At 39.7% G+C, this 13,974-nt stretch overlaps 2 protein-coding genes across 3 annotated transcripts in view; both read left to right on the top strand.

The window, feature by feature from the left end:
• LOC139611106 (protein unc-13 homolog B-like) overlaps window positions 1–13,974 on the top strand; it is a 67,489-nt gene that overhangs the window by 35,777 nt on the left and 17,738 nt on the right. For both annotated transcript variants that reach the window (XM_071465437.1, XM_071465438.1), the window contains exons 9-18: window positions 4–297; window positions 419–509; window positions 8,745–8,791; window positions 8,983–9,061; window positions 10,025–10,099; window positions 10,204–10,423; window positions 10,703–10,930; window positions 11,074–11,215; window positions 11,427–11,596; window positions 13,536–13,651. In XM_071465437.1, the coding sequence (XP_071321538.1) occupies window positions 4–297; window positions 419–509; window positions 8,745–8,791; window positions 8,983–9,061; window positions 10,025–10,099; window positions 10,204–10,423; window positions 10,703–10,930; window positions 11,074–11,215; window positions 11,427–11,596; window positions 13,536–13,651 (1,462 nt within the window). The remainder of the gene's footprint in view (window positions 1–3; window positions 298–418; window positions 510–8,744; window positions 8,792–8,982; window positions 9,062–10,024; window positions 10,100–10,203; window positions 10,424–10,702; window positions 10,931–11,073; window positions 11,216–11,426; window positions 11,597–13,535; window positions 13,652–13,974) is intronic.
• Window positions 518–8,734, top strand: LOC139611107 (uncharacterized). Its single transcript, XM_071465439.1, has one exon. The coding sequence runs from the start codon at window positions 5,453–5,455 to the stop codon at window positions 7,640–7,642; it is 2,190 nt and encodes a 729-aa protein (XP_071321540.1). The 5' UTR covers window positions 518–5,452; the 3' UTR covers window positions 7,643–8,734.

Raw genomic sequence — 13,974 nt, 5'->3', positions numbered from 1 at the left:
TAGTCCAGTGGAAAGTAGTCGTTTTGGGTCATCAGGAAACCTGAGCCAGACCAGCTCCCAGCTTAGTGAGACTGGCCAAGAGAGCACTGGAGGGTCAGAACTAGAGGAGTCATTCCACTCCTATCACAGTACTGGCTTTCATCCCTCCACCAATGGGCAGCCACGCACAAATGGACATCTTCCCACCAATGGACACTCTACGGTTGGTGAGCAGGAAATACATAGGCTGTCCCCTGAAGTAGGACGGGCTCTGAAAAATGACACGCCAGCAGAGAGAGGGTCCTCTAAACTCCAAAGGTACTGTTTTTATTCAATATTCCCTACCTAACTGTGTAATTTCTATAATCAAGATGCATAGAAACTGAGAGGTTTTCTCCATCTCTTTCTGCCCCTTTACTCTTAAATTCATGTTATGCAGGTTCCATGATGATGGGCCGCCGTTACCCTTTACCCCATCCAGAGTTCGTTGGTTGAAGGCCATCAATAAAGTCAGGGTACAACTTCGGGAGGTAGGCACAGTTTCAATTAATTTCCCCCACCAATATCTGACCTCTTATAACATTTTAAGTCTGATTTTCTTACATTTCTTCCCTACCCCACCACACATACACATATGCATACAAGGACATAAACAAACACTTGTAATTCTCTGAAAATGGTTGAGTTGAGCCTCTCTGATTGTTTCAGAAAATACACTAAATAGCCTCTAAATAGCAACAGTGGAGCTACTAGGGTATGAATGCCTCATCCAAAACACCCCAGAAATCATTTTCAACTTTGGTGTGAATGTCTTTGATTTAGTTGCACCCACTTTTACGTTTCCTGCCAACACGGTATTGTAATTGCAGCTAATTGGTTAGAACCTTGTTCCTTTGTGCTACAGCTGTCCAGCAAGCATATGCTGCTTAAACAGAGATGTGAGATGATACGGCCCAACTTTGAAGCAATGTCACATTTGCAATTCATTTTAGATACTCACTCCCTCTCTCTGCCTCTTCATTGGTTAATTTCATCTCTTCTCACTGCACTGTAATTGTCAGGCTAAAGTATACTGTCCCTCTGTTGACTTAGGTCTATCACTCATTGCTCCAGGGACCTATAATTTGCATTAATGAATGGTTCACTCATGTGAATTCCTCTCATGTTCTACTGCGAATGATGTCTACTGTGTTGGACTAATTTGTCACTTTGTGTCATATTTACTTAAAGGATATAACTTGATTTTGTATTAAGCCATGATTTAACCATCCTCATCTCTTGGGCATGACAAAAATAATTGGTGGGTGATTTGTGCCAATATTTGAACAATCTAGTGAAAGGGAGGAATGTAAGAGGTGAGGATGTGGCAATTTCAGAGCTATCCCAATAGCCATCCATTTCAGATTCCTGTACATTATATAATTTTCAGATAAAGGTATTACTCCTTGAGTAATAGCTGATCATTTGTACTATTTAGAGCCTCTACTTCTTCAGAAAAAGATTCAGGCAGTTGTTAATGTCAGTACATCCAATATCTAATAAGAGGGAAATCATATGGCATTGTTTTGATTTGTATCATAATATTCGGCTTTTATTCACAGAATCAGATGCTGTGTAGTGTCACATTGAACCAGTATCCAACCATTTCTGGAGATTGTGTGTCGTGTACATGTAAACAGATGTTGAATCTAATCCTGCATCAAGTCCAGTTGGAGATTCTTAGAGGGTGATCGTAATGAAAACATCAGAATCTCTTAGCTAACTGGGTTTCAACCCCTTCATTAATCTTTTTATGGCGTGGCAGTAAAGGAGTTGCTCTGGTAGCCGTCTCTTGACTCCATTATAATGATTGGTTTTCATGGACTGGTGGAGACGAACATGTACTGTAAGTGATGGCTGATTGAAGACATGAGTATAAATGGAAAGCAAGGTGAAAGCTGTCTATGTGTCATTTACTACAGGACTTGGGGAAACACTTAGGATACAAGGCAAAATGCTGAAAAAACTGCAATGAATTAGCATTGGTTGTTAATCTGTCAAGCCATGTCACAGTAACAAGCATAATAAGAAAAGTAAACCTGACACTGTAAAGCACTTTCACATGCTTGTTTACATTCAAAACAGAAAAAGATAAAATGTGTAGCGTGTTTACAGTTTTCCTCAAGAATTTTTGGCAGCAGCACACAAACAAAAACAGAGCAGAAATTGGAGCTGGCTGGCAGACCCATTGTCAGTATCAGTTTCAATACCCATATTTGATATGACTGAGCTTCAAGCATTGAATAGAAATTCCTTTTTTTTTTTTTTTTCAGTAACATAAGAAGTAAGCAAAACACTGATTGCAAGAAAACCAGTGGTACTGATATGTTTTTCATTTGTGTTTTCACTTTTACAAACAAGGAATTTGATGAATTGAAAGAGAAATATCGCAAATTGGAGCAGCAGCAGGCAGTTGTGGAAACCCAGACAAAAAAAAAAAAGAGTGAATGAGACTGAGAGCTGGCAGTCTCACAGCCTCAGATTAGCCTTGTGCTAGAATACGTTGCCAGAGGACAGAAGGAGAGAGAGCAGAGAAAGCATACAAGAGGGTGGGAGGGAAGTGCAGATGGCTACTTAACTGAGGGTGAACTGCTGTGTGATTGTGGTCTACCACTGTAGCGCTTGCCATTCCACTGGTAGAAATGAAGGATTCAGCAATTCCGTGTCACTGTCAGTTAAAGAAGATGTGCTGGTTTGATTGAGGAAGAGCAAGACATTCAGTAATACACCCGAGGATACGTTTTGAAAAAAATCAAGTTACCCATCACGGATCGTATATGTGGATTTAATTGATCTTGAAAGATGATATCTACAGGTTGTATATATGTATACAACCTGTAGATAGTAGTTTGTTTTTTTTTCCTGTAAGGTAAGGCTTTCATTTTAATATATATTCCTGTCATTTTATGCATTTAATCTTTGGTTTGTGGAAACTCTGATTAAATAATGCATGGTAATACATTATACAATATAATTTTATACTACATGAAACTTACCTTTGGTCTATGTATGTAGAAAAGATCTTAGTACTTCCACATAAATTACTGAACTTCAGCTTGTTTCAGTGCACAGTTGATCTTAATTTTTATTGCAAATGTCATTCTTTGATGAGAAGTCAACTTAAAAAACTTCAAAAGCAAGATGTCTTTTTTTATCCAGGCCACAGACTATTTAGTAAGGAGAGAAAAGTGATTGCCGCAGGCTATTACCATGACTGGCCTGGAAAATGGGCTTGACCCCAACTAGCCCCTCAACCTTTCTTTATCCTGGACAGCTAACTAATAAATCACTGACTGTTAGAGTGCACATACATTGGAGCATGGCTGTCCATAAAAAGGCCAGTGGTCCACAGAAGTCCATTTGAACTGGTTTTTTAACATTATTTGGTATGTAATGTGTCATACAACAAATGCATATAAGCCAGATATTCCTTTTTATATTTATTTTTAGAGGATTAAATAACCCATCAGAAATGACAGAACATGAAAAACGATATTTTAATGGGAAGTTAACGTCAGATAAGCTGATTCCATCCAGCTGATAGCTCAACATCTTAATTTAAAATTCTGAGTCAGAAGCATTTGGTGCTCTTTGGCTTGATTGCAATTTTCTTCCTACCAAACTCTTATCAGGCTGTCACACACTTTCAGCGCTCATATGCTTATTGGAGACCTTCAGTGCAGGGGTGGGTTAATGTATTTAGCAGCTATTCACTCTCTGGAATAACTTACTTAATGGAATAGGGAATCCTCTTCCTAAAAACAAAACCTAAGGCACATTGCAGTTATGTAATATCATTATGTGTTAAAAGTAAATTTACAAAGTAATTGTCGTCAATTCAAACAGTGGAGAAAAATTATAGTGTTGTGTGGTTTGGGTTAACTTGTTTATTTAAGGCTGTATTTGAAACTTTTATGAAAGTTTGAAAAAAAAAAATAATTAGGACATCTTGCCAAGTCTGTAGCTCCATATTTAGTTACAGAGAAATAGCAATTAAAGAAACGAGAGATAAACGTTAGACTTTATATATTTGATGTTCTTAATGTTAGCATTGAATAGTTAACTTAGTTTGAGTGTGAAAAAGTTTCAAAAGAATTTCATATTCTCTAGTACTAACAAATCTTACTGTGTCTATTTTAAAGTCTTTTATGCAGGGTGAGTTTCAAGCAGTGTTCTTCTAACCTGTCTATGTCTTACCTAAATGGGGATTCTTAGTGGACAAAGATGATATCACTGAGCCCTGTCTAGTACTTATTATGATTAAATGGAGGGAGCAGAAGAGACATATATTAAACAAGACTATGTTTATCATTCATATGCAGACTACATACTTTCCTGGATTATGTAATGCTATCAGATAGATTTATGTTGTGTTTTTATGTTATGCTATCCAATAATCCCTGTCCTATTTACACTGTAGGCAATGGGTCAGAGCTATCGAGCCCTGCAGCTGGTGTGGGTCTGAAAGAATGACATGGCCTTAGAGGAGAGAATTGACCTGTCATCTAATTACCGTGCTGTCTTTCCAAGGCATTCTAATTACAGAGATCTAAGCAGCTGCATGGTGTTCATTCTGCAAGTTGCCACTCTGACTCGGAGGAGGTTAGCTAAAGCAATACTATCGATCACACTTCTGTACTGTATAGAAAAGTCTTGTCTCTAACAGTAGCCTCAAATATAAGTGTGCACATGTGTGCTAAAATGTATTAAATGTACCCTTTACACAAGTAAATCAGAATTCTTCCCCATTTTATAGTAAATAGACATAGTACATGGCCATATTTTGTTGACATTTGAAACAAAGCTACCTTGTAATCACAGTGTCAGATGTTCCTTCTTGCTTTTCTCTCTGTACTGTCTAGTCTGCTGGTCATAAATTTTTTTTTAGTAAGAATAGCAATCAAAATATTTATTTGGTGAGTCTTTATTCCACTTCCATGAGTTTAGTTAAATTCAGAAATAAGTGAGCAAATACAATTCTCTTCTTGGGTTGTTAAGGTTGAAAATTCTATCTAGATGCTTTGCTATCTGATACCTTTCCTTGCCTTTGGTCATTTGAACGTAGCTGTACTCCAGGTGAGTACAGCTACGTAGATGAGTAGATGGCATTTATTCAGTTATAGATAGCTTAATAGTTATGTTTGCCATAGTGAAGACAAAACAACTTACTACTAACCAAATTAGCTACAAATTAGATTTATATGTCAGTTGTCAGTTTAGTTGACACACAAGAAATACAAATTAGTGCTTGAAGTTTCAATGCTTTGTTTACAAAATAACTTATTATCCAGTTTTCTTTTGCCAGTCATGGTGCCAGCACTTGGTCATTTGATGTTTACCCTGGCTTATGCTTATACCACTATAAGGAGGAGTTACTAAGGCAGTGGTTTGTCCATGTGTGGGAACAACTGATCAAGAGTGCCACTTCTCAGGGATGTTCCCCAGAGGACACCTCAGTGGACAGGATGAACCCTACAAATCAGAGCTACTTCCACTCTCACCCAAGAGGCAAGACCAGCAGAAGAAGAGATCACAGAGCCCCAAAGTGGGGCAAAGCCTGCGTAGAACGCTACAGAAGTGCCTGCAGGGTCCAGAGGATAACTCTTTTCATGACCTCTCATCAGTGGACAGTACCTGCAACAAAGCTGACCTCATCCCATCTCGGGAAAACAACAGTTCTGATTGCCAGGATGTCATTGGGGTTTTGGAAGATACTATACCCAGGCTTATTGAAAAGTCCAAAAATGAAGAAGAGAAGGGAGATGAGGAGACAGAGCAAGGCTCAAGTAACATAGTGGAACATATCCTGAAAGAGCTAAAAGGCATCAACAAGATCCAGGAGGAAATTTCTGACCTGAGGCTGTATCTAACATCTGTGCGAGGCTCGGTGGATGAAGTGTCTTGCTGTGTTGATGCAGTGCTCAGTGAAATAGGTGAGCTGTACTCTGGGGCTTCAGCTGCACCTCATCCTAGCCCTGTTTCTCAAACATCGCACATCAGGCGAGGAAGCCTGGGTAGACAGAATGCCATCACATCTCTCCATTGTAGAGACACTAGTCCAGTGTTGGACAGATCGCCTAAACAGTGGCATATTGATAGAGTCACTCTCAGTCAGTCAGACCAACAAACAGACGAAGAGAACCAAGACCAGAGTTCAAACATGCACATGCTTGGGGCTGCGAAGCCTGACCTCTACAGCCTGGAGCGTCATCATGGCCATGACTACCAAAGCATCAGCTCTTTGTCATCATGCCAGAGTTCCAACTGTCTGGAAGCAGGCTTTCTTTCTGGTGACACAGAGTACGACAGGTGGCCTTCTGCTGGTATGCAGCACAGTGTTAGTGGAGGAGGTTGGAGTGAGGAGGACATCTGCTCATGTGCAAACAGTAGAGAAGAGCTAGACAGTTGTCTAGCTGTTTGGGACATGTGTGCCACAGAGGAGACACAAAGCAGCACACCGGGTCAGTCTTCACACAACAGCTCTGAGCATCTCTCATTGCTGTTTGGACACCATCACAACTCTCCTTCCAGCTCTTCTAGTATGGTGGACTGGCGACCCCCCAGACTACAAGCTGAAGAAGAAAACCTGGACTGCAACTGTGCTGCTAACTGTCCATACTCACGTAGCTCAGGATACCACACCATGGATGCCTGTGTAAATGAACTGGAGAGTGGGCCCTCAAGGAGCCTGAGTTGCTCCACTGTGCTGTTGACAGACTGTGATGATGGTTACCTAGACCACCATTCACCTGATGATTGTCCATCATCTGGTGACACTCTTGATCTGGGGTCTGTCGAGAGTTTGGACAGGGAATGGACAGATCCCAGCGTCTCCAGGGATGAAGCAGGAGAATCTATGTCACAGGAGTCTTCTGATATAGACTCTGAGGGAACACTCAAGACCCCTGATGTAGGTTTAGATGTAACAACTTTTAGCAAGGCTGTACTCACTTTCAGATCAGCTTTGAAGGGGGCTTTAAAAAAGTTGGAAGGAGCCAACCCCGAAGATGTGAAAGATGACAGTGGGTCTGAGGTATTGCCACCCCCTCTTAGGCAAGCTAGTGAATGCAAGGAGGAGCAAAGCAGTACAGAAGGAGACACAAGTCTGACAGAGACTCACGCTCAATTTGGCAGTCCAAAAGAGGACAGTGAGGTTTCGGTCTATGTGGATTGTGATGAGACACCTGAAACCCTGTCATGCAATCTTCATGCATCTCCCCATGAAGCAAGCCACTCCCCTTGCACCCCCACTGAGTATCACTCTGTAGGAATTTCACAGGGCAAAGGAGAATGTACAACGGATGGGGAACTGTCAAACCTTGACCTAACACCAGACCGATGTCCAGCAATGCAGGGCGAGAGTCCACTGGGTCCAGTGCTCAGTACAGATGAGGTGCGGTTAAGTCCAATTAGGGAAAACCACATTCTTGACGAGGTCAATCAAGAAAAGCCTACCGATGCCAGTCACAGAGAGCGTATTGCTAATTTCCAGCGCATTCTGAGGGAAAAGAGGCAAACCCGTCATAGACTGTCCAAATCTACTCAGGGGTCCCAGGGTTCCCATGGCTCTCAGGGGTCTCAGGGATCTCAGTCTCAAGATGAGTTCATCATAGGTATTTTTTAATACCTATAATACATAATACAATTATTATTCATGAACACTGTTTTGCAAATGTGCTGAAATTAAGTTGCTCCACTACAGCCTGTCCACACAATTCCTAATACTTTTGTGATTTATTTTTTTCATTGCAGAGTTTGGGAGAGAAGATTATCAGGTTACTCATTTAACATTGGCACCACATTTAAGCTCCAGCACTTTTTTTGTTGTTGATTTTAATTGTTGTCAGATAATTATGTTTATTATTTTTTTACCCCATTATTTGTTTTGCTTGTCTTTGTCAAAGCAGTTCAATGAATTTGATTTAAAATCGTTTCTTAAAATCTTTGGAATACTTGCATGCACTCCAAAGCATAATGTAGAAGTTATTGTTTGGGTAGTTATTTATTGAAATCTTCAACTTGTTATTCTATGAAAGACATTTGTCCCATCACTTCAGTTATTCTTTATAATAAATAGTTAATCATTGACTTGATTCATGTTGTTGCTTTAAAGCATGATTCCCCATGTCTGTTTCCAGTGCTGTTACTTCATCTAATTTATGTTTTCCCCAGAATTTTTTAAAATGCTGTCAGAAAACTATACTGGGGGAAAGATCCATAGAGGGATCTCTGCTCTCAACTTTTGTCATCAGAGATGGATGTACAGACACTGATGAAAGACTTAACCTTTGAGGATGAAGTAAAAGACTTTGTGGACATCTGTAGTCCACCAGGCGTAATCTTGGTTGTTTTCTGAAATCCTTTTTCAAAGACTAGCTTTTATCTACTTCTAAATTATCTGGGGTGTCTCTGACACAACAACAGTCTGCAGACAGTAAAGTTATTTAAACTGATTTTATTTGCATCTTGACTTGTGAAAGACAAACTTACTTTGTGGTTTTTTATCTACATAATGTTTGCCCATCATTGCAAAGAGTTCAGCAATATCTACTTGAGTATTTAAGTATCACCACTTACTTTTTATTTTACTTTGCATGTTCTGGAACATCAGAGAGGTTAAACTCAACCAAATGTAACTTTCCATTATCATTTTTTTTCTCATAATATACTGCTGTGTCTGCCTTTGTAAACTGTCATCTTAAATTCTTTAATTTGAAATCTTGTAGGTTCGAGATGAAGAACCCAATGCTAGACAGGCCTGGGTCAAACCAGGGTAAGTTATATGTAGCTAACATATTCATTTAATTTCCTTTAATACTATTTTCCGTGTTACAAATTTTTTATGAATAACTGGATTATCAGCAGTAAGGCGGCATTTTGATACTAGTGGTACTAGTCGTGACACTTTTGTGCACTGTTCTGTTATTGCCTAAACATGATCCTTTAACACTATTCTTCACATAGTGGTGGATCTGGTCTGTATGGAATTGACAGCATGCCAGACCTGCGTAAAAAGAAGCCTATCCCCTTGGTCAGCGATGTGGTCAGTACCAACCTCATCCTTCCTTCACTATATATACTGTTTGTCATATGTCACCCTGTTTGTTTTGTTCTCTCTTTGTGAGTGTGTCTCTTTCTATTTGTGAGACGAGAGCAAAAGTCACAGCTGTTCTGTGACCTTTGAGCTGAATTTGGGATGAGATTGTTATCAACAAATGGAGACAAATATGAAATCAGACTGCTAATTTCTCTCTCCCTCCTCTCTTAAACCTGAAACTATTTCCCACAACTCTCTTGAATGCATTCAATCTCCTTGGTCAGGCTATGGTAAGTTAATAGAACCCAGTTGCCACTCCCTTCTCTGCTATAGTACAAAATATCAAGTAGGACAGATGAAGCAGACTTCCATGTCTGTAGCATGTTGATCTCTTTAATCATATACCTCTTCTTTAATACAAATTAAAACATCTGCATGCATCCTTGGTCAAGGGTAGCTTTTCTCCCTACTTGATATTATCATAAAAATACATAATCACAAAATCCTCCCCCCACCTTTTGGTTTGTATTTTTCAATGCCTGCTGTGTGTGGCAATCACAAAAGCACATGGGTGGAAGAATACACCACTAACCCTCCATAAACATGTGTCATATGGTTAATGCTTTATAATGTTTGAATTGGTATGGCTTTATCCTTTTTAGTGATGTCTTCACTAGTTGCGTGAAACTAATAATACTCACATGGGCTTTCTGATCATCTGGAAAGAATTTACTAATGATATATATATATATATATATATATATATATCTCATACATACATACGTATATACATATGTAGATATATATATTAACCCTACTCACCACCCTTACAACCACCCTGGCCACCTTTTTAACCATACTGACCTTTATAGTTGTTGTAATATTTGGAGGGTGTTCGTTGTTGTGGGTTGTATATGTGTATGTTGAATGCTAATGTAACTAAACTTTGCTTTGTCACCTGTTATTCAGTCCCTCGTCCAAGCCAGGAAGGCGGGGATCGCGTCTGCTATGGCTGCACGGTCCTCAATCAAAGATGAGGAACTGGTGAGTTTGAACTTAAAAAAGAACTTAAACTTTCTCTGTTGTCATTATTCTTTAGTTTTCCATGTCTCTGAATTAAAAACAAAACAATTTTCTCTCTTCTGTAGAAAAACCATGTGTACAAGAAGACCCTGCAGGCTCTCATCTACCCCATATCTTGCACTACACCACATAACTTTGAAGTGTGGACTGCCACTACGCCCACGTACTGCTATGAGTGTGAGGGGCTCCTGTGGGGGATTGCCCGCCAAGGCATGCGTTGCTCCGAATGTGGCGTCAAGTGCCATGAGAAGTGCCAAGAGCTGCTGAATGCTGACTGTTTACAGCGTGAGTGCTGTGCAGAAAGCTTTTTAAGGAAGTCTTCATCAGTGATTTGAAATGGGTTATCACTTATGCTGTGTTGATAAGGAAGGCACATAAGTTAATGAATAGCTTGTTGAATGTAGAGGATTTGGAGCAGTTTAACCACATTATTGTTAAAATGACAGTTTTAACAATAATGACAATTTTCTCACATTGACAAGCTTTAACTTGCCGTGGTCACTGCTACCACTGAGGACTTTTCAACTGATTTTGAAGCTGTATACATTTTTGTTAAATGCTTAGGTGCTGCGGAGAAGAGCTCTAAGCATGGAGCTGAAGACAGGACTCAGAATATCATCATGGCCATGAAGGACAGGATGAAGATCAGGGAAAGAAACAAACCAGAAATCTTTGAACTCATCAGGGAAGTGTTTGTCATCAGCAAAGCCATCCATGCTCAGCAGATGAAGACTATCAAACAGAGCGTGCTGGACGGGACCTCAAAGTGGTCAGCCAAGATCACCATCACAGGTACACCCACAGATCAAAACTGACGAAAGTGGATCATTTCAACCAAAGCTGAGCATCAATCTTAGCAGTACAACTTGTGATTTTTGGCAATGCTAATGTTTGCTCCTTGTGTCTTTGTTTCACCACCATCTTGGACGTCATAGTCGTTTGTGCTCAAGGACTTCAGGCAAAGGACAAGACAGGATCCAGTGATCCATATGTCACTGTTCAGGTGGGCAAGACCAAGAAGAGAACCAAGACCATTTATGGCAACCTCAATCCAGTCTGGGAGGAGAAGTTCCACTTGTGAGTCAACAAAATTTCATGGTTGTAAAATATACTGTATGTATAAAGTGCAAGGTTCTTTCTAATAGTGTGAGTGCCTATATGCCATGTCTTCATTCACAGTGCACCAACTCTATTATTTATTATTATATAATATTATATATTATCATTCTGTAATATGTTTTTCTGTACACTATATGGACACTTTTTTTCAATCACTGCTTTTCATTAGTGAGTGCCACAATTCCTCAGACCGGATAAAAGTACGTGTGTGGGACGAGGATGATGACATCAAGTCGAGGGTGAAGCAGCGTCTCAAGAGGGAATCTGATGATTTCCTCGGTCAGAGTATTATTGAAGTTCGAACACTGAGTGGAGAAATGGACGTCTGGTACAACCTGGGTTAGTATGCTGTCTCGCTCTGTTTATAGACTCTGAGGTATACTGCACTTGATGAGAGAGATGAAACATGGTCTGCTTTAGTGGTATGTTCTGAGATGATGAACATCTAATTAAAGTCTAATCAAAATGAAATAACTACTGCAGTTTTAATTCTTGTAGCACCTCCTGCCAAATGACTGTTATGGCTGCATTTTTTTTCTCTTGGAGGTGTACTGAAGAGAAATGGTGTATAACACCTGGGACCCTCAGGAAAAGATTACAATATAAAGATATTATATCCTGTGGCCCTTGGATCATGTCTGTTTTGCTCAGTTCCACCTCAGGCTTTCTTCTCCCTGGCCTGCAAAGGAATCATCTACAAGAACCTGGTTTCATTAGCTGCTTACATCACTTTGTCTTAATGAAGGATTGATCTAATTCTGATGAGGCGTAGAGTCTCACCACATCTGTTTGTCTCTGTTTGCTGCTAAGAGTTCTCTTTTCTGTAAGTCCAGCCAGTGGTTTGTTTGAACCTTATTACCCACGTATCCTTTGCCTGCGGCAACATGTTTTTATTTTTTTATTTTATTTTATTTTTTTCATAGACAGAGCGGCCCCAAGGCCCATACTGGCCTGCATGACAATACCAGCTTTCCCTGGCAAGCTCATTCTGTGACAGTTCCACTGTGCTTGCTGACAGTTGTGCTCATTTCAGGACAAAAAAAAAAATTTAACTTGTTTCATGATAATCTCCAGTCCCATTCCCTGGTGTATGAGGATATTTTCGTTAGGAGGAGGCCTAAATACAGTTGCTTACAAGTACAGAGGAGCCGCTTTATCAGTCCTTTATGCTATTTTGTACTGCATAAATAAAGGTAGCTTGGATGCCTCTGAGGATAAGCTGTCCTCCCCGATCTTGTCATTTTTATTACACAGACAAACTATTGCTGCCTGTTTCTCGTTTTTACAGTCTGTCTCCTGTGTTCAACAGTTTTCATCCAGACATCAACTCACTGTTGGTCCATTAACTCTCCCCAGAAGTTAACTGATAGATTTACTCACCCCAGACACCATGTCATATTACTTTGTCTTATTACTCCTCCTTATTTCCACATCCATGCTGTATGTAAGAGTAAGACATTCCGTCCTAAGCACAAAGCATCTCTTGCTGCTGCTTGATTTAAGTGTCAAAATTGACCTCTCTGTGGCAATAATAAATCCTCCACTGGAACAGCGTGGTACTGAATATGAATGTGTCTATAAATCTGCTGCTGTGCATGTTTTTTTTTTTGTTTTGTTTTTTTAACTGGAAGATATGAAAATCTTAATTTAATATCCTTCATTTCTGATAATCACATTAACAAAATATTCCTTTGGTTAGGAGTCATTAGGAATTAGAATTTGAAGCAAAATCAATTATCAGTCATGTAATACGCCCATCCATTTTCTCTTCTCTATTTTTTCTTCTCCGAAGCACCCCTCCCATGCCCTCCTTACTCTCCCCCATTTTTCCTCCTGATGTGTGATTATCAAGTAGCAGCACTCCAGTCGGAAATCGACCGCTCCACGGACATGTACAAATTACCCCTAATGATGTGCCTGTCAGGGCAAATAGCAGGGGTGAGCCACCAAGCACTCCACCTCCAGAGAAGCTCCAGCTCAAGTGTCTTGGGTGATCAGGCGCAGATCCATACAGCCCACTGTCATTGTCTCCCTCACTATCAGCTGGAGGACTTCTATTAGCGTTGCCGGCTCTGCACTGCCATCAAACTGTAGAAACAGAACCCCCTACAATAGAGCTGCCATGTTAATAGTCTGTAATTAGTGTTGTGTTAACAGACCTGGTTTCATGTGTCTCTGTGTCACAGAATTGGATTGGAGTTATGAATCAAGAATGTGCAGATATGGAAGTGGTTGTGTGGCTGTGTAACAGCATGGCTGTATCTGTGTTTACTCACAGAGAAGAGGACAGACAAGTCAGCTGTGTCAGGTGCCATTCGCCTCCAAATCAACGTTGAGATCAAGGGAGAGGAGAAAGTGGCTCCATATCATGTGCAGTACACATGTTTGCATGAGGTATTGGATTCTACAGAAACCATTGCTTGTATTAATAAACTAAACACACTGTACATTAAATAGAACAGTGTTAGTAAAGTAACAGGACATCTACATTATCAGTCTCTAAAATGATACATGATACATGTATGTATGTCTATATATATATATATATATATATATATATATATATATATATATATATATATATATATATATATATATATATATATATAATATACTATTTTTTACTACATATTACTACATAGCCAAAATTAGCATTAACAGCTGTGTATTTACCAGTCTTGCCAAGATCGTCAGCAATCATTGAGTTTATAATACAA

This window comes from Trachinotus anak, unplaced genomic scaffold, assembly GCF_046630095.1.
Source record: "Trachinotus anak isolate AG129_WGS33_773 ecotype Australia unplaced genomic scaffold, CSIRO_AGI_Tana_v1 ptg000028l, whole genome shotgun sequence".
NCBI lineage: Eukaryota > Metazoa > Chordata > Actinopteri > Carangiformes > Carangidae > Trachinotus > Trachinotus anak.
This window is presented reverse-complemented; position numbering and strand designations above follow the sequence as displayed.

Bases quoted from the DNA above. Each gene is read 5' to 3' on its own strand.
- LOC139611107 (XM_071465439.1), top strand. From the start codon at position 5,453: ATGTTCCCCAGAGGACACCTCAGTGGACAGGATGAACCCTACAAATCA.